At 43.6% G+C, this 21,684-nt stretch overlaps 1 protein-coding gene and 1 pseudogene across 5 annotated transcripts in view; both read left to right on the top strand.

Moving 5' to 3' along the window:
- Positions 1-6,164, top strand: part of Tmco3 (transmembrane and coiled-coil domains 3) — a 59,112-nt gene extending 52,948 nt beyond the window's left edge. For 3 of the 5 annotated variants that reach the window (XM_045145268.1, XM_004663422.2, XM_004663423.2), the window contains 3 exons: positions 2,478-2,557; positions 3,297-3,446; positions 5,440-6,164. In XM_045145268.1, the coding sequence (XP_045001203.1) occupies positions 2,478-2,557; positions 3,297-3,446; positions 5,440-5,553 (344 nt within the window). In that variant the 3' untranslated portion in view covers positions 5,554-6,164. The remainder of the gene's footprint in view (positions 1-2,477; positions 2,558-3,296; positions 3,447-5,439) is intronic. The other 2 variants (XM_045145269.1, XM_045145267.1) reach the window with 2 other exon arrangements.
- Positions 6,165-10,058: 3,894 nt separating this feature from the next.
- On the top strand, positions 10,059-17,352 carry LOC101601451 (annotated as a pseudogene).
- The last annotated feature ends 4,332 nt before the right edge of the window (positions 17,353-21,684 follow it).

Below are 21,684 nucleotides of genomic sequence, written 5' to 3'. Positions count from 1 at the left end.
ACCCCTCCCTCTCACCTCACCATCTTGTCATCCAGGATCACTGAAAATCCATATCTCAGAGTGGCTCTTGATAAACATAGAGTTCTGCCAGCCTATCACTTGAACAGAAACACTTTCTTCATTATCCTTAAATTAGAGGTCTCATGAGAAGAACCTGGTTTTGGCCTTTGCTTTGGTTCTTTACACTAAGTACATCAAAGGAATTCAAACCAGTTCCAATTCCATAAGAAACTTCTTTATTTTTTTTTTGTTTTTTGAGGTAAGATCTCACTCTAGTCCAGGCTGATCTGGAATTCACTATGCAGTCTCAAGGTGGCCTTGAACTCACAGCAGTCCACTTACCATAAGAAGCTTTTATGTAGCATTTTTAGCCCTGTTCATTCTGGGCTGTAAGCAGAATGTAAATGGTATCCACTCCACTTAGAAAACACCATGACCTTGACTTGAGTGAGGCAGACATACCTGGTGAGGGCCACCCATTAGCAAGCCGAAAGAACACCTTCTGGTTAGCCACCAGAACTGGGCCATCAAGATGGTCCGGGTGTGCTCCTGAGAAGAGATTGCCCTCAAGGGGCACACAGAGCCCAGAGCAGTTTGTAGCCCAAGTCAAAAAGAGGTTGGTAGAGGGATTGAGGGATACCACAGTGAAGCCAGAGGTCACAAGCATAGCAGAGTGATCCTTGAGTGGTACCAGTGGGTCCTCAAGTCAATGTTGAAGGTTGTCCTCAGCATTTGATCTCATTCAGCAGGCCAGCATTCAGCCTGGGGTCATGTGGGCAGCAAGCACAGTACAGATGCTATACCAGATTTTATACTTCATCATCTTCCTACTGACAAGTGGCTTATATCCCAATCCAGCCTGTCATTTACTTTATAAATAGTTATTTTATTTTTGCTTTTTTTTTTTTTTTTTTTTTTTTTGAGGCCTCACTAGGTCTAGGTCTCACTTTAGTCCAGGCTTACCTGGAACTCACTCTGTAGACTAGGCTGGCCTTGAACTTGTGGTGATCCTCCTACTTCAGCTGGAATTACAGGTATGAGCCACCACACCTGGCATAAATAGTTTTATTGAGACACAACCACTCATTTACATTTTATCAGTGGCTGCTTATAAGCATTCTAGATCATATCCCTCAAACAACAGAAATCTCTCTTCCTCTTCTCTCCCTTGTTCCTCTGAAGTTTATTTAACAGAAATAAGATGTTTATGGCCCCCCTCCTTCCAGGCACAGTTCTATCATATGGGGCTCACTCTGCCTCATTGCAGCTTGCTTGCCTACTACAGACCCTTGGGCTGCAAACGAGAAGAAAGACAGACACACACAGAGAGAAAGAATGGGATGTATATCTCAGTGGCAGAGCACTTGACTCACAGGAAGAGATTGGGTGTACTAGGGTCTCTAGTTGTTGCAAACTCCAGATACATGTGCCACTTTATGCATCTGGTTTTACTTGGGTACTGAGGAATCAAACCCAGGTTGTTAGGCTTTGCAGGCAAATGCCTTAACCACTGAGCTGTCTCTTCAGCCCTTAAAATTTTTTGTTTGGGCTGGAGAGATAGCTTAGTGGTTAAGCGTTTGCCTATAAAGCCCAAGGACCCTGGTTTGAGGCTTGGTTTCCCTAGTACCCACGTAAGCCAGATGCACAAGGTGGCACATGCATCTGGAGTTCATTTGCAGTGGCTGGAGGCCCTGATGCACCCATTCTCTCTCTCTGCCTCTTTCTCTCTCTCTCTGTGAGTAAAACAGATATAGATAGTCTGCAAGGGATAAGGCTGACAAATCTGTTGTTGCTTTTCATTCTAAAGTCAGGCACTTCTGATAAAGAAGAAAGTCTCCAGATACTAGTGTTTTTCATGGAGGTAGCAAGCAGAGGCCCCAGTTGGGACCAGAGCTCCCCTGCCATCAGCCACTTGTTTGCATTTGTCCCTCTCTGGAGGAACATAGAACAGAGAGAAGCCTAGGAAGATGTTTCCTGTGTTTCTCCATCTTGTGAGAAAGGGCAAAACTGTATAGATATGGGGTAATTCCTGGCCCTTCCTGTAGCTGCTTTCCCTTTACCAACACGAGTATATGCTGTGGTCAGATGGTCCACAAGGAAAGGTTGGTCCAGTGCCTGCTCCATGGGTTGTGCCCCCTTCTCTGCAGATTCCTGTGTTGGAGGAGGGCTGCTGCTGAGTTGTGTCCTTCTCTCGTGCTTGGGAGAGGGATTTGGGCTTCTAGTTTAATTCCGTAAGAGCAGTTCTACAGCAGCCACTGCAACTCCAGATGCATGTGCCATTTTGTGCATTTGGCTTTACATGGGTACTGGGGAATCAAACCTGGGTCATTAGGCAAGCACTTTAACTGCTGAGCCGTCTCTCCAGCCACATACAAGCAGAATTAATGTGCATGGATGGTAAAGTTGTAGATTTGTAATTGAGAAGTGGCTGGAGCCTATCTGTGGCCTGAGATGACTTGCTCTTCTGTCTCCCACAGGGCTTCATGTGTTCCCTACCTTTGTGATATATGAGCTGACCGTGTTGGTATTCCTCACCCTGTCCGTCGTGGTCATGAAGGTATGATGCTTTGTCCTAGCACTCACGGCTGGCGAAATCCATCTGGCTCTGTGTGAGACATTACACAGCAGAGCACTTCCCCTTGAGTCTCTTTTTCCAGACAGTGGCTGCATCAGATCTGCAAAGCCCCAGCAATAGTTCTCTCCAAACCCTCTCAACCAGTGCCCTCAGCAGACCCATGAGCAGATTTGGGCCAGTAGTTTGGGATTTTCTCAGAACTGAGCTGTTTCATCTTTCTGAATCCCTACACTTGTTCTGGATGGGTCTGAGGACAGCGCCTCCCTCCTGTCAGAGGCACATTTCAGCCTGCACAGGAAAGCCAGTGGCACTTTCAGTGTCCATCCTGTGTCAGCACTTCATTCAGCAGCATCTGGCGAGTCTGCCTGCCTGCTCCATGCTGCTCACCTGACAAGCCTTGCACATACCAAAAGAGTCTCCATCTTTAATGTTACTTACTGTTTAATGACGTTCATTTAATTTTGGAGGATGCAGAGAGGCTCAGTTTTTGTCATTGAACTCAGATCTTATGCTTTGTCTCCTTGGTGTGCATGGGTTTAAGATAGTTTGTGTTTAGTTGGTGCATTCTGGTTGTCTTTTGTGCCTCTGCGTATACTTCCCTACTTGATTTGTGACTGGAGGCAGTGGCAGCCTTCAATGGTTTCTGTCTAGGTTCTGTTTTGCGGGAGTTAATTGTGCCCGAGCTTTGGCTTGAACACAATGTGATGAACCATTCTTGCAGTTTGTATTGGCAGCACTGGTCTTGTCTCTCATACTGCCAAGGAGCAGCCAGTATATCAAGTGGATTGTCTCTGCAGGACTGGCCCAGGTCAGTGAGTTTTCCTTTGTCCTGGGAAGCCGAGCGCGGAGGGCAGGCATCATTTCTCGGGAGGTGAGTGTCCGGTCTGACAAAGGTGGCAGCTCTGGGGAACATGTTGCATGCTTCAGGGCAAGCATCTCTAGCAACGGGTGCTTGCAGCTGCTTCTTACCATGTGTGCTTAGTGGTCCAGGCACACCAGTCCTGGGAGCAGTGGCTCCTTCCCCAGTGGGCACTGAGCTGGCCTGAAAGTAACCTCAAGGTGGGAGGAGACAAATAAGCTGGGGTTGGCTGCCCCCTTCTCATACTAGATGTGGAATTTTTCAGGTAAAAGTAGTTAATGATGCCTTTATCTTTTAACAAAAATATTTTATTTATTTATTAGAGAGAGAGAAAATGGGTGAGAGGCAGATAGAGAGAATGGGCATGCCAGGGCCTCCAGCCACTGCAAACTCCAGATGCTTGTGCCACCTTGTACATTTGGTTTACATGGGTCCTGGAGAATCAAACCTGGGTCCTTAGGCTTTGCAGGCAAGTGCCTTAACTGCTAAGCCATCTCTCCAGCCCATGTCTTTATCTTTTACAACAATTACAATTACATGGCTGCTATTACTTATGACAAGTGAGCTCCCTTTGTAAAGCTGGACTGACATTACACCTTAAAAACATCCAGTGAACCTACACTGTATTTGACTTTGTACTTCCCAAAGCTTCTACAGAACCATGGGAAACCTGCAGAGCACTCAGACACTGGCATAGTATGGTAGAGCCTTGCTGAGAGGTGAATGAGGGACCACTGAGACTTGGTGCAGAGCTGCATCCTGGGGTTAGGAGGGATCCTGTGTGGGTCTCTGACTCATGTTGGCCTTGTAAGGCTCACCTTCAGGCAATTCTGGGATTCATCAGAACTGACCACAGCATTCCATTAGGGGTCAATTTTCAGTGCTTCCTACTCCAAATGTACTCTCACCTGACACTGTACTTTAACCTTAAAAGGTGGGTGAAGCTGGGTGTGGTGGCTCATACCTTTAATCTCAACACTTGGAGGAAGGAGAATAACTGAGTTCGAGGACAGCCTGGGATACAGTGTGAGTTCCAGGTCAGCCTGGGCTAGAGTGAGATCCTGCTTCAAAAATAAAGAATAAAATAGTTTTGTGGCTTGCAGTGTACCCCTTGATCCTCAGTGAGACCACAATCAGTATGTACTGTACACTATGCTCCTGACCCTCAGTGGGACCACAGTCAGTATGTACTGTACACTATACTCCTGACCCTCAGTGAGACCACAGTCAGTATGTACTGTACACTGTACTCCCTGACCCTCAGTGGGACCACAGTCAGTATGCACTGTACACTATGCTCCTGACCCTCAGTGGGACCACAGTCAGTATGCACTGTACACTATACTCCTGACCCTCAGTGAGACCACAGTCAGTATGCACTGTACACTGCACTCCTTGACCCTCAGTGAGACCACAGTCAGTATGTACTGTACACTGTACTCCTGACCCTCAGTGAGAGCACAGTCAGTATGCACTGTACACTGGACTCCCTGACCCTCAGTGGGACCACAGTCAGTATGCACTGTACACTATACTCCTGACCCTCAGTGAGACCACAGTCAGTATGCACTGTACACTGCACTCCTTGACCCTCAGTGAGACCACAGTCAGTATGTACTGTACCCTGTACTCCCTGACCCTCAGTGAGACCACAGTCAGTATGCACTGTACACTGTACTCCCTGACCCTCAGTGAGACCACAGTCAGTATGCACTGTGCACTGCACTCCCTGACCCTCAGTGGGACCACAGTCAGTATGTACTGTACACTATATTCCTGACCCTCAGTGGGACCACAGTCAGTATGTACTGTGCACTGCACTCCCTGACCCTCAGTGAGACCATACTTGGCATGTGTTGTACAGTATGCCTCCTGACACTCAGTGTGACTACACTCAGCCTGTGTTATGCAGTATGCCCCCTGATACTTAGTGAGACCATGCTTGGCACATGCTGTGCAGTACCTCCTGACTCTCTGTGGGTAACTCTCTATTTACCTATTGCAGGTGTACCTTCTTATACTAAGTGTGACTACACTCAGCCTCTTACTTGCCCCTGTACTGTGGAGAGCAGCAATTACAAAGTGTGTGCCAAGACCGGAGAGAAGGTCCAGCCTTTGACACTGCTGGATAATGACTGTGGAGAGGGAACCTCCATGGGTCTGCGAGTTCTGCAGCTGGCCTCATCTGAACACAGAGTAAACCTAACAGGCAGTGTCCTCGTGTTTGCTTGCTTTTACAGAACACTCCTGTCATGCTTAAGTTTTCCAGAATAATTTATTTGTAGCCAGTTGATTATGTGCAGATTTGTAACACTGCATTTTATAAATTGCCTTGACTATTTTGCCTGGATGTGCCTTTTTTTCTGAAATTATTAACTTTCTATTGTTAATTTATCAGCTCATGATTTTTTGGTAAAGGAGAAAAATTAGAAAGCCTTTTTATTTATTGTACAGATTTAGAACTACAATCTGTTAGTTAAATATTTGTTACTGAACACCTGCTATATGTGTTTTAATTCTGATATTGGGTTTGGAAGCTAACTTTTGGTCATTAAATCCCATGTTTTCTAGATGAGAGAGATACCTATTGATTGTTTACTTGCCTCATAACTATTTTAAATAAAATACCTTAATGTTGATTTTTATTAGTTTTATCACCCTTAAAATACTTGATTGTGAATCACAAGGACATGCACTCTTAAATAAAGGCCATTTGTGATCAGGGTACAATTATTTGAAACTTTCTTAGAATTCATTTGTCAGTTGGATTTCTTTTCTTCCTTTTTTCCTTTGTTTGTTTGTTTGTTTTGTTTTTTCGAGGTAGAGTCTCACTCCAGCCCATGCTGACCTGGAATTCACTATGTAGTCTCAGGATGGCCTTGAACTTATCAACCCACCTGCCTCTGCTCCCCAAATACTGGGATTAAAGGCATGTGCCACCACGCCCAACTTCAGTTGAATTTTTTGTGTTGAGCTAATGTCTGTACAGAACCTCAGCCAGTGTTGTCTACAGATAAAGTTTATATGTTGCTATAGAGTTCTCCAACAGACCAGATTAATGCAGTGCTATTTGAAATGCTGAAGTTATTTCTTAAGTATTTAAATAATATATTTTAGTTATCAGGTGCCCTAGAGATAAAGATGTGGCCCTTCCCTGAGGGGCATAGTCAGTCTGCTCTGTGGTGCCAACATAAGGCCTGCTGCTGACTTTCCATTTGCCAGGGATGGGAAGTCACTTCTCATAGTTCTTGAAGGTGGGAAGCCCAAGATCAAGGGAAGGAGAGATTGGCTCTGCCTATGTGATGGTGTCCAGAAGCTACGTGCTCTGTAGAGAAGCACCCCAGGAACAGCAGAGGGAAAACCCACTCTCATGGGCCTGTTTCAAAGTGGCACTAACCCATTTGTGAGGGCGGATCCCCTGACCTAAACTTTCCTGAGGGCCCAGTTTTTCCAACATTGCTGTGTTAGGGATTATACTTCTAACACGTGAGGTTGGAAAGCACAAACATTAACATGTAGCAGGCACTTTATTTGTTTAACTTACAGATGAAATTGTATGCATGGGCATTGTATAGCATAGCTGACAACTTCAAACAAGTTTTTCTTGTAACTACTATTTCAAGAGCAAGGCAGTTTTGACCATCATACTCAAGGTAGAGGGACAGAATGTTAGGTGTGATTGTGTTTTGTGTATATACTGAACTTTACATACTGAACTGAATGAAGTAATGTAAATTAAACCACTTCGAAGTCAGTTGAAATGGATTATTTGGGGCTGGAGAGATGGTTCAGTGGTTAAGGTGCTTGCCTACAAAGCCTAGTGCCTCAGTTTATGTTCAGGTAAAGCCAGATGCACAAGGTGGCATGAATCTGGAGTTTGTTTGTAGTGGCTGAAGGCCCTCGTGTGCCCATTCTCTCTTTCTCTTTCTCTCTCTGCAAATAAAATAAATAATAAATAATATATACTTAAGTGGATTATTTGAAGCAGATTAGTGGAGAAGTGATATAAACATGGCTTTAGAGAATGACATTGGTGACACCAGAGTGCTGGCTCCGTCTCCCCATGCTATTATGTTGAGTGAGCCAGGCATTCTGTCACAGCTGCTGTTTAGAAGTGACCTGTGTCCTCCCATGCCATGCTGTCTCTGGCAATCCAGAGCCTCTAAGGCTTCTGCAGTACATTTCCTTTCCCTTTGTGTTTACCACCTGTGGCTGCTAGGGGCTTACTAATTTTGTTGGGTTCAGTGAAAACTATTAATTGGGGCCACATTGTTTCCAATGTGAAATTAACTGTTTAACCATAAGAGAACAGTTTCCTGAGGAATTCCTCAGCTGAACAGGAATTGAGCTGGCAAAATAAGTCTCAGGTGAGGCCTGGCCCAAGGGGGTGCACCTCAGCCCCATATGGATGACCTGATCCCCATCATCGTGCCTCACCCAGACCTTTGCAGCCCCAGAACTGTGCTGTACTAACCACTCTGTGTTTTCATGTATGCATTCACATGCGATACTAACACAACCCTCTCTTGTCTCCTGACCTCTGCCTGGAAGCATCCTGTCCGTCCCTTTTGCACTGCCACCATGTGTCTTTAGGGTGTAGATGGCACTGCATAGTGAAGGGGAAAGTCAGTTGGGGGCATGGCCCTGATAAGGACACAGTTGCTAGCTGCCAGCCTGTCTAGTGTACTTTCATCTCAAATTTAATATTTGGCTTCTGTTAGAGTCAGTTCCTTTTGGACCAGCTTCTGAGACCATCCTTTGGAGCTAGGGTTCTGAGCCTAAAACAGCCTTGGGCAGGGGGGAAGAGTTAGCACCTGATCACAGCTAAAGTACACTTGTAAGATTTCCATAACCTTCCTAAGAACCCTGCCCACTTGTTTTTGTTTGCTTGCTTGGTTTTTTGTTTATTGTTATTATTTGAGAGGGATAGACAGCGAGAAAGAGGCAGAGAGAGAGGGAGAGAGAATGGCTGTGCCAGGGCCTCCAGCCACTGTAAACAAACTCCAGATGCATGTGCCACCTTGTGCATCTGTCTTACGTGGGCCCTGAACCGGGGTACTTAGGCTTCACAGGCAAGTGCTTAACCACTAAGCCATCTCTCCAGTCCTGCCCACTTGTTTTCGCAAATTTTTTTGTTTTTTGAGTTGGTGTTAGCGACTGAACTCAGAGCTTTCTGCATGCTAGGTAAGTGTTCTACCACCAAGATAAAGCTACAGGTCCTTGGCTGAGTTTCTGATACAGAGCATGTGCTCATGAGGTCAGTCTTCTGTCTTCCTCACTGACCAGTTTTATTTCTCTTACGTTTCTGCTCCTCTAGCCACCTGTCCGCAGCTGTCCTAAGACTTCTCTGAGCAGTGCTAACTCATACCCATCTATTCCAACATTGCTGCCAAGCACTCCCCAGCTCAACTGTACACAGGCAGACTGGGAAGACAGGGTGAAGGAGGGGCAACTGTCCTCAGGGAACCATGAGGTAGGCCAAAGGAGGCCAGCAGTCCTCCTACCTCTGTCTCTTGAGTGCTGGGATTAATGGCATGCACCACCACTCCCAACTCAAACAGGTACCTTTTGAGTACTTCAGAGTGACAAGATGAACATGAGTGTTAATTTCCTGCTTAACTCTTTAAACTTCTCACAAAACATAAACTGTATAAAATGGGTGGATAGTATAAACATTTCTTTTTTTTTTTTTTTAATTTTGTGTTCATATGGGAAAGGGCTGCACATGCACAGGTGTGTGTATGCATGTGGAGGCCAGGCATCATCAACTTTTTTTTGAGACAGGTAGCTTGCCTAATTTGGCCAAACTGGCTGGCCAGTGAGCCCCAGGGATCCTCCTGTTTCTGCCTCCTCAACCCTAGGATTACAAAGCATATGTATCATACTTGAAGATTGAATTTAGGTCCTCATGTTGCAGGGTAAGCACATTACTGACTGAGCTATCTCCCCAGCCCATCTTTTAATTTATTTGTTTGTTTGTTTGTTTGACATTTTCTTACAATGGTTTTATCTTTGAGACTACATAAACATGTCCTTGGCATTGCTGCCCATTATAGATGTTAAATAAAACAGTCAATTTTATTTTCAGCTTTTTAAGTGTTTGACCCAATTATTGAATCTGAAATGTGTTCATGTTTGCTAGTTATAATGAATTCTAGCTTTTAAATATATTTTTTATTTATTTTGAGAGAGAGAGAGAGAAGGGGTGTGCCAGGGCCTCTAGCAACTGCAAACTACTCCAGACACATGCACCACCATATGAATCTGGCTTACATGAGTACTGGGGAATCGAACCTGGGTCCTTAGGCTTCACAGGCAAGCACTTTAACTGCTAAGCCATCTCTCCAGCCTGAAGTCTAGTTTTGTAGTAACATCTTGGTGTTACTTCCCTTAGTGTCATAGTTGTTGTCCAGATTTTCTCTGACCAGCCACTCTAGTTGGACTAAATGCCCCAGAGAATCTTTTGGAGGAGGTGGGTGATGAATGACTTGAAGTTTCCAAGTGCCTGACATCTACCAGGCTGTAGGCACTGGGGCAGCTTGCTCTCTGGAGCCTTGAATGAATGCATAGAGGAAAAGGAACTCACATTCCTTGTTGATGGGAATAGAAAATGGCACAGGCACTATGGAAGAGTTGGAGTTTCTGATAAAACTAAATACTCTGGCCATAGGATCCAGCAGGTATACTCCTTGGTGCTTGTTTTCGTGAGCCAAACATTCACATTCACACAAAGATCTTCACATGGTTGTTTATAGCAGATTTTCATAATTGCCAAAAGCTGGAAACAACCCAGGTGTCCAGTGGATGAATCAATTTGTGATGCATCAAGAGAGGAATAGGAAGCACTAAAAAACAAGTTACTGAACTGGGCATGGTGGGTCATGCCTTTAATCTCAGGACTTGGCAGACGGAGGTAAGAGGATCACTGTGAATTTGAGGTTGTTGCAGTCAGGTTCGCAGCGCTGGCAGAAATCATCCGACCAAGAGCAGTTTGTGGGAAAAAGTGTATTTTGACTTATAGACTTGAGGGGAAGCTCCATGATGGCATGAGCAGAGGTTGAACATCATCTTCTGGCCAACATCAGGTGAAGAGGAACAGGAGAGTGTCACAAACAGTGGCAAGGGGAAACTGGCTATAACACCCATAAGCCCACCCCCAACAACACACTGTCTCCAAGAAGTATTAATTTCCAAATCTCCATCAACTGGGAACTTAGCATTCAGAACACCTAAGTTTATGGAGGACACCTGAATAAAACCACCACATTCCACCCTGGCCCCCATAAACTAATAACCATCTATGATGTAAAATGCAATGCATTCCATCCAACTTAAAAGTTCCCATAGTTTTTATCAATCCCAATGGTATTCAAACATCCCTATAATCCAAGATCTTTTAACTGAGCCATAATACCAAAAATCCCCCCCCAAACCCATAATGGCACAGAATAAGCATTCATGCTGCAAATGATGGCATTGGGCATAGCACAGAAATATTCAACCAATACAAGATTTAAACAGGGAAAATATCAAACTCTGCAGCTCCAAGTCCAACAAGTCTATTTAGTGACAAGTCTGCATGTCTGATAATTCTAATCAGCAAGTCTCTGGAGTTCCAATTCCACCCCTCCAGCTAGGCTGCTCACAGTCCTGGAAAACTTCCTCCGGGGTTGACAGCTGTCCTTAGCAGCCATCTCATGGTCCCGGCATCTCCACTGCAACCCCCACTCCATCTTCACAGCTTCATGGGGTCTCCATGCAGGTATCCAGCAAACCTGCTTCACACTGCCCATGGCCATTTCCAAAACACAAGATCATGTTACAAAATCAATGACCCTCCCTCATGTCATTTCATTTTTGTTTGTTTGTTTGTTTTTTTCGAAGTAGGGTCTCACTCTAACCCAGGCTGACCTGGAACCAAGTGCTGGGATTAAAGGCCTGTGCCACCATGCCTGGCTCCTTCTCCTTCATTTCTTATACTCTACAATACCAAGTAGGGTATCACTTTGTTAATCCAGGGGGGAATAAGGCAAACTTTGCAGCATTCAGGCCCCTTCAAAAGAGTCTATGTTCTTCCTGTTGCCCAAGTGCAGGTCAACTGGCCCAATCCCAAAGGTTGTGATCTCTCATACAATTGCAGCTGAACGGGCAGAAGTTTGAGCCCAAAGATTTCATTTCTGTGCCATATCCCTCTGCTCACACTGGTCCATTTCTACACAAAGCAACCCTGCACACAAACTGCCTCTAGTCCAGTCCAGGCAAAGCTCTTCTCACCCTCATGAGCCAAACCTCACAGTCCATAGTTCTTACTTCATTCAGATGTTTCAACTCTGACCAGAATAGTCCATCAAGCTGTACTTACAGCACTGCAAGGCATCTCTTAGGCCAAGTTTTCAAATCCTTTCACATTCCTCTTGAAGATCAGCTCCAAAAGGCCAAAGCCACACAGTGTCTAGCAGTTAGCCCATTCAGTACCAATTTTATTGTTGCAGTCAGGTTTGTACTGCTGATAGAAATCACCTGACCAAGAGCATCTTGTGGGAAAAAAAGGTTTATTTTGACTTACAGACTCGAGGGCAGGGGAAAACGATGGCATGAGCAGAGAGTGGACATCACCTCCTGGCCAACATCAGGTGGACAACAGGAACAGGAGAGTATATCAAAATGTTGGTAAGGGGAAACGGGCTATAATACCTGTAAGCCCACCCCCAACAATATACTGCCTCTGGGAGACATTAATTCCCAAATCTCCATCAGCTGGCAACCTAGCATTCAGAACACCTAAGTTTATGGGGGACACCTGAATCAAACCACCACACTGGGCTTGGGCATTGTGTCATGCCATTAATCCCAGCACTTGGCAGGCTGAGGTAAGAGGATCACTGTCAATCTGAGGTCAATGTGGGCTACAGAGTGAGTTCCAGGTCAGCCTGGGCTCTAGCCCAGTGAGACATTGCCTCAAAAAACAAACTAGCCCAGCATGGTGACACATGCTTTTAATCCCAGCACTTAGGAGGCAGAGGTAGGAGGATCACCATGAGTTCAAGGTCACCTTGAGATACGAAATGGAAAGACATCCATGTTCTTGGATTTGAAGAACCAATATTGTAAAAAATGTCAATCTTATCAAAAGTAATCTATAATGCAATCCCCATCAAAATTCCAATGGCATTCTTCACAGAAATAGAAAAAACAATCCTAAAATTCATTTGGAAGCACAAAAAAAAAAAACCCCTCAAGTAGCCAAAACAATTTTGAGCAACAAAAATAAGGCTAGTAGTATCTCCATACCCAATTTTAAGCTATATTACAGAGCCATAGCAACAAAAACATCATGGTACTGACACAAAGACAGATACATAGATCAATTGAACAGAATATAGGGCCCAGATGTAAATCTAGGTAGCTACAGCCATCTGATTTTTGACAATAATGCCAAAAATATTCACTGGAGAAAAGAGCCTCTTCAACAAATGGTGCTGGAAAAACTGGATATCTATATGTAGAAAGATGACTGTAGATCCTTATTTCTCTCCATGCATAAGAATCAAGTCCAAAGACCTTAATATCAGGCCTGAAACTCTAAAACTGCTAGAAGAAAAAATAGGGGAAACCTTTCAACATATTGGCATGGGCAAGAACTTTCTGAATATAACCCCAGTTGTTCAGGAAATAAAATCACTAATCAACCACTGGAACCTCATAAGATTACAAAGCTTTTGTACAGCAAAGGACACTGAATAGAGCAAAGAGGCAAACTACAGAATGGGAGAAAATCTTTGCCAACTATTGATCTGGCAGAGGATTAATATCTAGGATATACAAAGAACTCAGAAAAACAAAACAATAAAAAATCAAAAACAACCCAATTAAAAAATGGGCTATGGAACTAAATAGAGAGTTTTCAAAAGAAGAAATACAGATGGCATATAAACATCTAAAAAATGTTCTACATCCTTAGTCATCAGGGAAATGCAAATTAAAACTAAACTACTTTGAAATTCCATCTCACTCCTGTCAGAATGGCTACCATCAAGAAAACAAATAATAAATGCTGGCAAGGATACAAAAAAAAAAGAGAACCCTTCTACACTGTTGGTAGGAATGTAATCTGGCACAGCCATTGTAGAAATCAGTGTAGAGGTTTTTGAGACAGCTAAAAACAGATTTACCATATGGCCCAGCTATAGCACTCCCAGGCATATATTCTAAGGACTCCTCACTACCTTGAAGATACTTGCTCAACCATTGTTGCAGTTAGGTTTGCATTGCTGGCAGAAATCACCAGACCAAGAGCAGCTTTTGGGGAAAAGGGGCTTATTTTGGCTTACAGACTCAAGGGGATGCTGCAGGATGACAGGCAGGGGGTGGACATCACTTCCTGGCCAACATCAGATAGACAGTAGCAACAGGAGAGTGTACCAAACACTAGCAGGGGAAACTGGTTATAATAGCCATAAGTCCGCCCCCAACAATACACTGCCTCCAGGAGACTTTAATTTCTAGTTGCCATCAGCTGGGGAAATAAGCATTCAGAAAACCTAAGTTTATGGGGGACACCTGAATCAAACCACCACAACCATGTTTATGTTCACTCTACTCACAGTATCTAGGAAATGGAACCAGCCTAGATGTCCCTCAAGTAATGAATGGATAATGAAAATGTGGTACATTTATACAATGGAGTTCTATTCAGCAGTAAGGGAAAATGAAATTATAAAATTTGCAGGGAAATGGATGGATCTGGAAAGGATTATACTAAGTGAGGTAACCCAGACCCAAAAAGCCAAATGCCACATGTTCTCCCCTATATGTGGATCCTAGCTACAAATGCTTAGACTTGTATGTGAGTTGGAGTTAAAATCAGTAGCAGAGGCCAGTAAGCTAAAAAAGGGCTATAGGAAGGGAGGAGATGGAAGGAATATATGTGTAAGTAGATGAACAGATTGCTGGGGGTGCAATGACCTAAGCAAGGCCATGGGAAGAGATTGAGTAAAAGAAGGGTGGGGGTAGGGTTAATAAAAATTCAAGATGTTGTGAACAAGTCATATGGAAACCTACTTTTTTGGATAATGGCACACCCAGAAGCCACAGACGTACTAGAAAAATTTCAGTGCCAGGGATGGGATACCTTCCAGTGAGTTGTTGGCCAGGGAGGTCCCTGATGCCCCCAAAACATTACAGGTCATTGCCAAGGCTCTTGGCTCCCCACCAGAAATAGATGGTAAGACCCTATTGCTAAAGACTCCACATACCTGGGCTACTAGACCACTGAGAAATCAAGCTGGAGCTGAGGTGAAAAACTCTATGTACAGTAGCTGACAGAAAGCTGGACAAAGCTGTACTGCATGCAGCACTATAAAAAACAGAAGTCATCAGCGGTGAAAACAGTGCACATTGCAGGCCTTAAGTTTGGCCAGCCAGGCCAAATGACCGAACGGGTGCAAGGTGGCTTGTCTGTTATGAGGAAAACCAACTGGTCTCTAATTGGACTGGAGGCCTGCTCCATGTGAGGAGATACATGGCTGGTACTGAAAACCTAAGCAAAAGCCTATGGCAGGGGAGGTCATGAGCTCTAGGGGTGTAACACCTGCTCTTGTCTGCCTAAATGCACATATTATGCTCACCAGACTGCCCTATAAGCACTTAACGTTCATACCCATATGTCAATGCTACTCTCACTTTTCATTTGAGAAGCTCCTCTTCTCAGATGGTGGTGACCCTCAGATAACCCAGCAGGCATCATAGTACTGAGAAGAAGAGACAGAGTATTCCACACGGAAATATCTCTATCATATCTTTCAGTGTTCAGGGTCTGTAGCAGACAGCTTCAGGTTCACTGAGATGAACTTTCAGACCAGACACAATTATGGAGGAAGGGATATTTATTGAAGCCTACAGATCCAGGGGAAGTTCCATAAAGGGCAGAAGAAGCTGGCCTGCCTACACAGGACCAAGCAGAGAGAGAGAGGAGTACAAGCCTAAAGGTCAAAAGCCATAGCACACTTTAGGAACTCCAGCTAGGCACACTTTGCATATCTTTAGATTGAAATCTGAAACCCACCAACACACCTTAAGAGCCACCCAGTGACATTGCCTCCAGCCAGGTGACTGCAGATGCAATCTACAAACAAATAAACAACTGAATATATTGGGGGCCATCTATTCAAACCACCACAGGGTCCATTGCAGAAAAGGTGGCGGAAAGGATGTAAAAGCCAAAGGAAGGGAAGAACTGAACTGCTTTTAATGCAATCGTTTAGACAGAAATTAGCCTCAATATCCATGGCCTTGCAGACCCTCATAATAGGAGGAAAAGATGATGAGATCAAAATAAAAGAGAGACTAATGGAGAAAGGGAGAGGATATGGAGAGAGGATTTGTGAATGAGAAAGTGGGGGGAGGGGAGGAAATTATCATGGTTTATTGTCTGTAATTATGGAAGTTGTCAATAAAAAAAGTTAAAAATAAATAAAGAGCTTCCCCTTTGGACAGTGGCAGCGGAGCTGATAACCGCAGTAATACCCACTCCTGCAGCAGCAGCGACCAGGGGGCCTTGGAGATGGTGGCTGCAGCAGGGCCTGCAACAACCCAGAGGTGTTTATTTATTTATTTATTTATTTATTTATTTATTTATTTATTTATTTGAGAGCGACAGACACAGAGAGAAAGACAGATAGAGGCAGAGAGAGAGAATGGGCACGCCAGGGCTTCCGGCCTCTGCAAACGAACTCCAGACACGTGCGCCCCCTTGTGCATCTGGCTAACGTGGGACCTGGGGAACCGAGCCTCGAACCGGGGTCCTTAGGCTTCACAGGCAAGCACTTAACCACTAAGCCATCTCTCCAGCCCAACCCAGAGTTTTTTCCAGAGCTTCTCAGAAGCCATGATTGAGGAGGACCCCCACATGGTCTTAGAGGCACTGACTATAGCTTTGGAACAGAATCCAGATGATGTGCAGTATTACTGTCAAAGAGCTTACGGTCACATTCTTCTTGGGAAATACTGTGATGTTATTGCCAATGCAAAGAAGACTCTTACACTCAGTCCAAATAATTCTACTTTTATACTAAGAAAAGGGGTATGTGAATTCCATGGAAAAAAAAAAACCATGTTGCTGCCCTAGAAAATTTTACAGAAGGACAGAAATTAGGTAGTGCCAATACAAATTTCACTATCTGGATTAAAAAGTGTCAAGATGCTCAGAATAGATCAGAATCTGAGGTGTCTGTATCCCAGAGGCCTCAGTCAAAAATCAAGTAAGCCGGGCATGGTGGTGCATGTCTTTAATCAAAGCACCCAGGAGGCAGAGGTAGGAGGATTGCCATGAGTTCAAGGCCACCCTGAGACTACATAGTGAATTCCAGGTTAGCCTGAGCTAGAGTGAGACTCTACCTCGAAAGAAAAAAAAGATGTAAATGTGTAATTTTCAGAAAAAAAAAAAATTGTCTGCCTGGGTGAAACTTCTGGAGAGGATTATAATTTGAAACAGAGGCTGCTTTATCCTATAATATCAGAACAGATCACACTTAAAGTACTATCAACAAAGACTGAAATTAAAATGTAAAAGCCAGAGGCTGTGAGATGGAAAAAACTAGAAGGGCAAGGAGATGGGCCAATACAAAAGCAGTTCATAGCAGATGTAAAAACCCTATATCCTCATCATCACATTATACAAGAAATTGGGATAAATTGGTTGGTGAGATCAAAGAGGAAGAAAAGAATGGGAAGTTGGAAGGTGATGCAACTTTAAATAAATTATTTCAACAGATCTATTCACATGGTTCTGTGAAGTGAAACATGCCCTGAACAAATCATTGATGGAGTCTGGTGGTATAGTCTTGAGTACCAACTGATCTGATGTAGATAAAAGGAAAGTTGAAATCCTCCTGGTGACATGGAGTGGAAAAAGTACTAAATAAATTAGTTATCACTGAAAACAAATAAATAAAATATAATTAATAGAAGGGCTGGAGAGATGCAGTAGTGGTAAATGTGCTGGTGTACAAAGCCTAATGACCTGGGTTTGATTTCCCCAGTACCTATGTAAAACCAGACTCCCCAGTACCCACATGGCACATGCATCTGTAGTCTGTTTGCAGTGGTTGGAAGCCTTGACACAACCATTTCTCTGTCTTCTCTAGCTCTCTCTTCCTGCAAATAAATTAATCAAAAATAATGACCTGGCTGTGTGTGGTGGTGCACAACTCAAATCCCAGCATTCAGGAGGCAGAGGTAGAAGGTTCACTGTGAGTTCAAGGACAGCCTGGAACTAGAGTGAGTTCCAGGGTAGCCTGTGTTAGAGTGGGACCCTACCTTTAAAAACAAAGCAACAACAACAATAATAGTAATAATAGATGTGTGTTTGGTGAGAAAAGTAGCATAAAGATATGTAAAGCTTGGCACAGACAGAAATGAAAGTTTTAGGCCATAGATTGCAGCCTGGTTTAGCTGTAGTTGTTTAATAGATTACCACTATTGAGATTAGGCCAGCTGTTCTGCATTGGGATAGTAAAAGAGTGCTGATTCTCTTTTGAAAAGAGGGCCTGGAGGGAAAATGCTGAAGGAATTTCCAGATCTTCAAAGTTGGTGTTATTCTTCCTTAGATTAACAAATTTGGTAGCCCACCTAATACTGGTTTTGAAAGTATAACAATGCAGGAAAGAGAGGGTCATTGGATTTGCAACATGGGCTTTTGGAGATAGCCCCTAGATGACGTGGAGCAGGGTCATAGTCCCTGAATGAAGCCATGAGGGGCCATGGCATGGAGATATGAGGATGAATCATGGGTTTCAGTGGAGACCCCAGGATTTTGGAGATGCCTGGACTGGACTATGGGACATTTGCTCAGGTGGATCTACCTGGAAAGCAAGTAGCCAATATTTGAGGGGTAGAATTTGGACTCCAGGTTTCATAAAAGGTCCTAGATGTTAAACATGGAGCTGCAGGATTTGATATTTGCCCTGCTTGTTTTCTATCTTGTAGTGGTCTGTTCTCTCCTTGATGTGCCCTCTTTTTGCAATGGGGATATTTACTCTTTGCCATTATGTGTATTTAAGTTGTATTTTGATTTTATAAGTTCACAGTTAAGAGACTGTCTCAAGTCTCAGATGTGACTTTGGACTTTGAAACAGTGTTGGGACTAGTAAAGATTATAGGACTTAAAAGTTGGACAGATGCATTTTGCTTTATGAGTTGGTTGTGAGTCTATGGCGGTCAGGGTGGAAAGTGGTGGTTTAGGTGAGATATGCCACATAACCTCATGAGTTTTGAATACTTGGTCCCCACCTAGTGGCAGTTTGGGAGGTGGAATCTTGCTGGGGTAGCTGTGTCACTGAGGGCAGACCTTGGGGTTTATTAATAGGGTCTTGCTCTAGCCCAAACTCATCTAGAACTCAGTCTGTAGTCCCAGGCTGGCCTTGAATTTACAGAGGTCCTCCTACCCTGCCTCCCAAGTGCTGGGATTAAAGGCATGCGCCACTACACCCAGCTGGATTGGTCATGTGTTTTGTCCCAGCAGCATGAAAATAACTACAACAGAACAGTAAAAAGATCAATGGGTACAGGGATTAGGGAGATTGGAGGAAAACTTGACAGAGCATAGAGGATTTTTGTAACAGTGAATAGATTTTTGTTTCTCTCTTTCTTTCTCTCTCTCTCTGAGGTAGAGTCCTACTCTAGCTCAGGCTGACCTGGATCTCACTGTGCAGTCCCAGACTGGCCTCAAATTCAACCAATCCTCCTACCTCAGCCTCCCGAGTGCTGGGATTAAAGGTGTGCACCACCACACTCAATGGCAGTGAACAATATTTTTTTAAATTTTTTATTGACAGCTTCTATAATTATAGACAATGAATCATGATAAATCCCTCCCCACTTCCATTCTCCCCCTCTCAAATCCACCCTCCATCAGATTCCCTCCCCCTCTTAATTAGTCTCTCTTTTATTTTGATGTCATTTTATCTTTTCCTCCTATTATGAAGGTCTTGTGTAGGTAGTGTCAGACACTGCAAGGTCATGAATATCAAGGCCATTTGACAGTGAATGGTTTTAATGAAACTATTCCGTATGACCCTGTAGTGGTGGTCAGTTGCCACTGTAAATCTGTTCAAACTCATAGACAATATAATACCAAGAGTATATCCTAATAGAAATTGGGAACTCTAGGTAAGAATGATGTGTTGGTGTAACCACTCTGAGGTTACAAAGACTGGATGGGATGGGAATGGAATATATAAGAATTGCATACTTTTTTTTGGATTATGTGCTTTTTGATCAGTTTTGCTCTAAAAAATAAAGTGTGGCTGGGCATGGTGGCACACACCTTTAATCTCAGCACTAGGGAGACAGGGGTGGGAGGATTGCTATGAATTTGAGAACAGCCTAAGACTACATAGTGAAGTTTAGTTCAGAATGGGCTAGAGCAAGACTCTACCTCAAAAGACCAAAATAAGTAAAATAAAAAATTAAATAAATAAGTTGGAATTGGGGTCACAGCTTGGCAATATACCTGCCTAGCATGTGCAAGGTCCAAAATTCAATCTCTAACACTGCAGTTTTTTACGTTATTTTCTGTTTTTGAAATGGGTGTCTCACTGTGTTACAAAAGCTGGGCTTGAACTCGCAATCTTCCCATTATAGTCTCATGAATACCTTAGATTAATGTGCACCAGTTCTTGTCATATACGTATGTTTATATGCCTTTATATATATTATATATGTGTATATATGTATATTAATTTCTACTTAAAAAAGAGCAGTGGTTATGAGTGAGATTGCATGGAACCTATAGGTTAGCTTGAGGACAGCAGCCATCTTAACAATGTAGTCTTCCAATCCATGAATTTGGTAAATCTCCATATGTTTATTTAGATTTTTTTTTGTCCATTTTTTATTTATATATTTGAGAGCGACAGACACAGAGAGAAAGACAGATAGAGGGAGAGAGAGAGAATGGGCGTGCCAGAGCCTCTAGCCACTGCAAATGCACTCCAGACGCGTGCACCCCCTTGTGCATCTGGCTAATGTGGGACCTGGGGAACCAAGCCTCGAACCAGGGTCCTTAGGCTTCACAGGCAAGCGCTTAACTGCTAAGCCATCTCTCCAGCCCTATTTAGATTTTTAAAGCAATGTTTTATATTCTTTTTCTTATGAAATTTTGTGAATTGGAATTAATTTATAATTTTTCCATTGTAAATGATTTTTATTTTTAAAAGTTTATTTTTATTTATTTATTAGAGACAGAGAGAGGGAGAGAGAGAAAGAACAAGTACATCAGGGCCTCTAGCCACTGCAAGCCAACACCAGACTCATGAGCTACCATGTGCATCTGGCTGATGTGGGACCTGGAGAATTGAATGTGGGTCATTAGGCTTTGCAGGCAAGTGTCTTAACCACTAAGCCATCTCTCCAGCACCCCCCTTTTTAAAACTGTTTTTATTTATTTATGTGTGAGAGAGAGAGAGAGTGGGTGTGTCAGGGCTTGTAACCACTACAAATGAACTCCAGACACATGCAATGCCTTGTGCATCTGGCTTACGTGGGTCCTGGGGAGTTAAACCTGGATCCTTAGGCTTTAAAGCCAAGCACCTTAACTGCTAAGATATCTGTCTAGTCTATAAATGATTAAAAATATATTTCCAGGTCTGGAAAGATTGCTTAGTGGTTAAGGTGCTTGCCTGTAAAGTCTAAGGACCCAGGTTCAATTCCCCAGGACCCATGTAGAACAGATGCACAAGGTGGTACATGTATCTGGAGTTCATTTACAATGGCTAGAGGCCCTGGTGCACCCTTTCTCTCTATCTGCCTCTTTATTTCTCTCTCTCCAATAAATAAATAAATGAAACAATATATATATATTTCCAGAGCCAGGGAGATGACTCATTTGATAAAGTGCTTGCCACATAAGCACATGTGCCTGAGTTTATATTCCCAGAACCCACGTAAAGCCCAATGTGGTAGTGAGAGAATCTGTAATCCCAGCCTGCCTGCAGCTAGATGGGAAACAGAGAGAAGAAAATCCCCCAGAAGCTTGTGAGTTAGCTAGTCTGGAGAATGTGATGATGAGCAAGAGCCCCTGCTTCAAACAAGGTGGAAGGTGAGGACCACACCTGAGGTTGTCCAATGATCACAACATGTGCCACTGCACGCATATGCCTTCACTCATATACATGAACACTATCTCTCTTTCTTTGTTTTATTTTGCTGTTTCAAGGAAGGGTCTCGCTCTAGCCCAGGTTCACCTTGAATT

The sequence above is a fragment of the Jaculus jaculus genome, chromosome 3, assembly GCF_020740685.1.
Source record: "Jaculus jaculus isolate mJacJac1 chromosome 3, mJacJac1.mat.Y.cur, whole genome shotgun sequence".
NCBI lineage: Eukaryota > Metazoa > Chordata > Mammalia > Rodentia > Dipodidae > Jaculus > Jaculus jaculus.
This window is presented reverse-complemented; position numbering and strand designations above follow the sequence as displayed.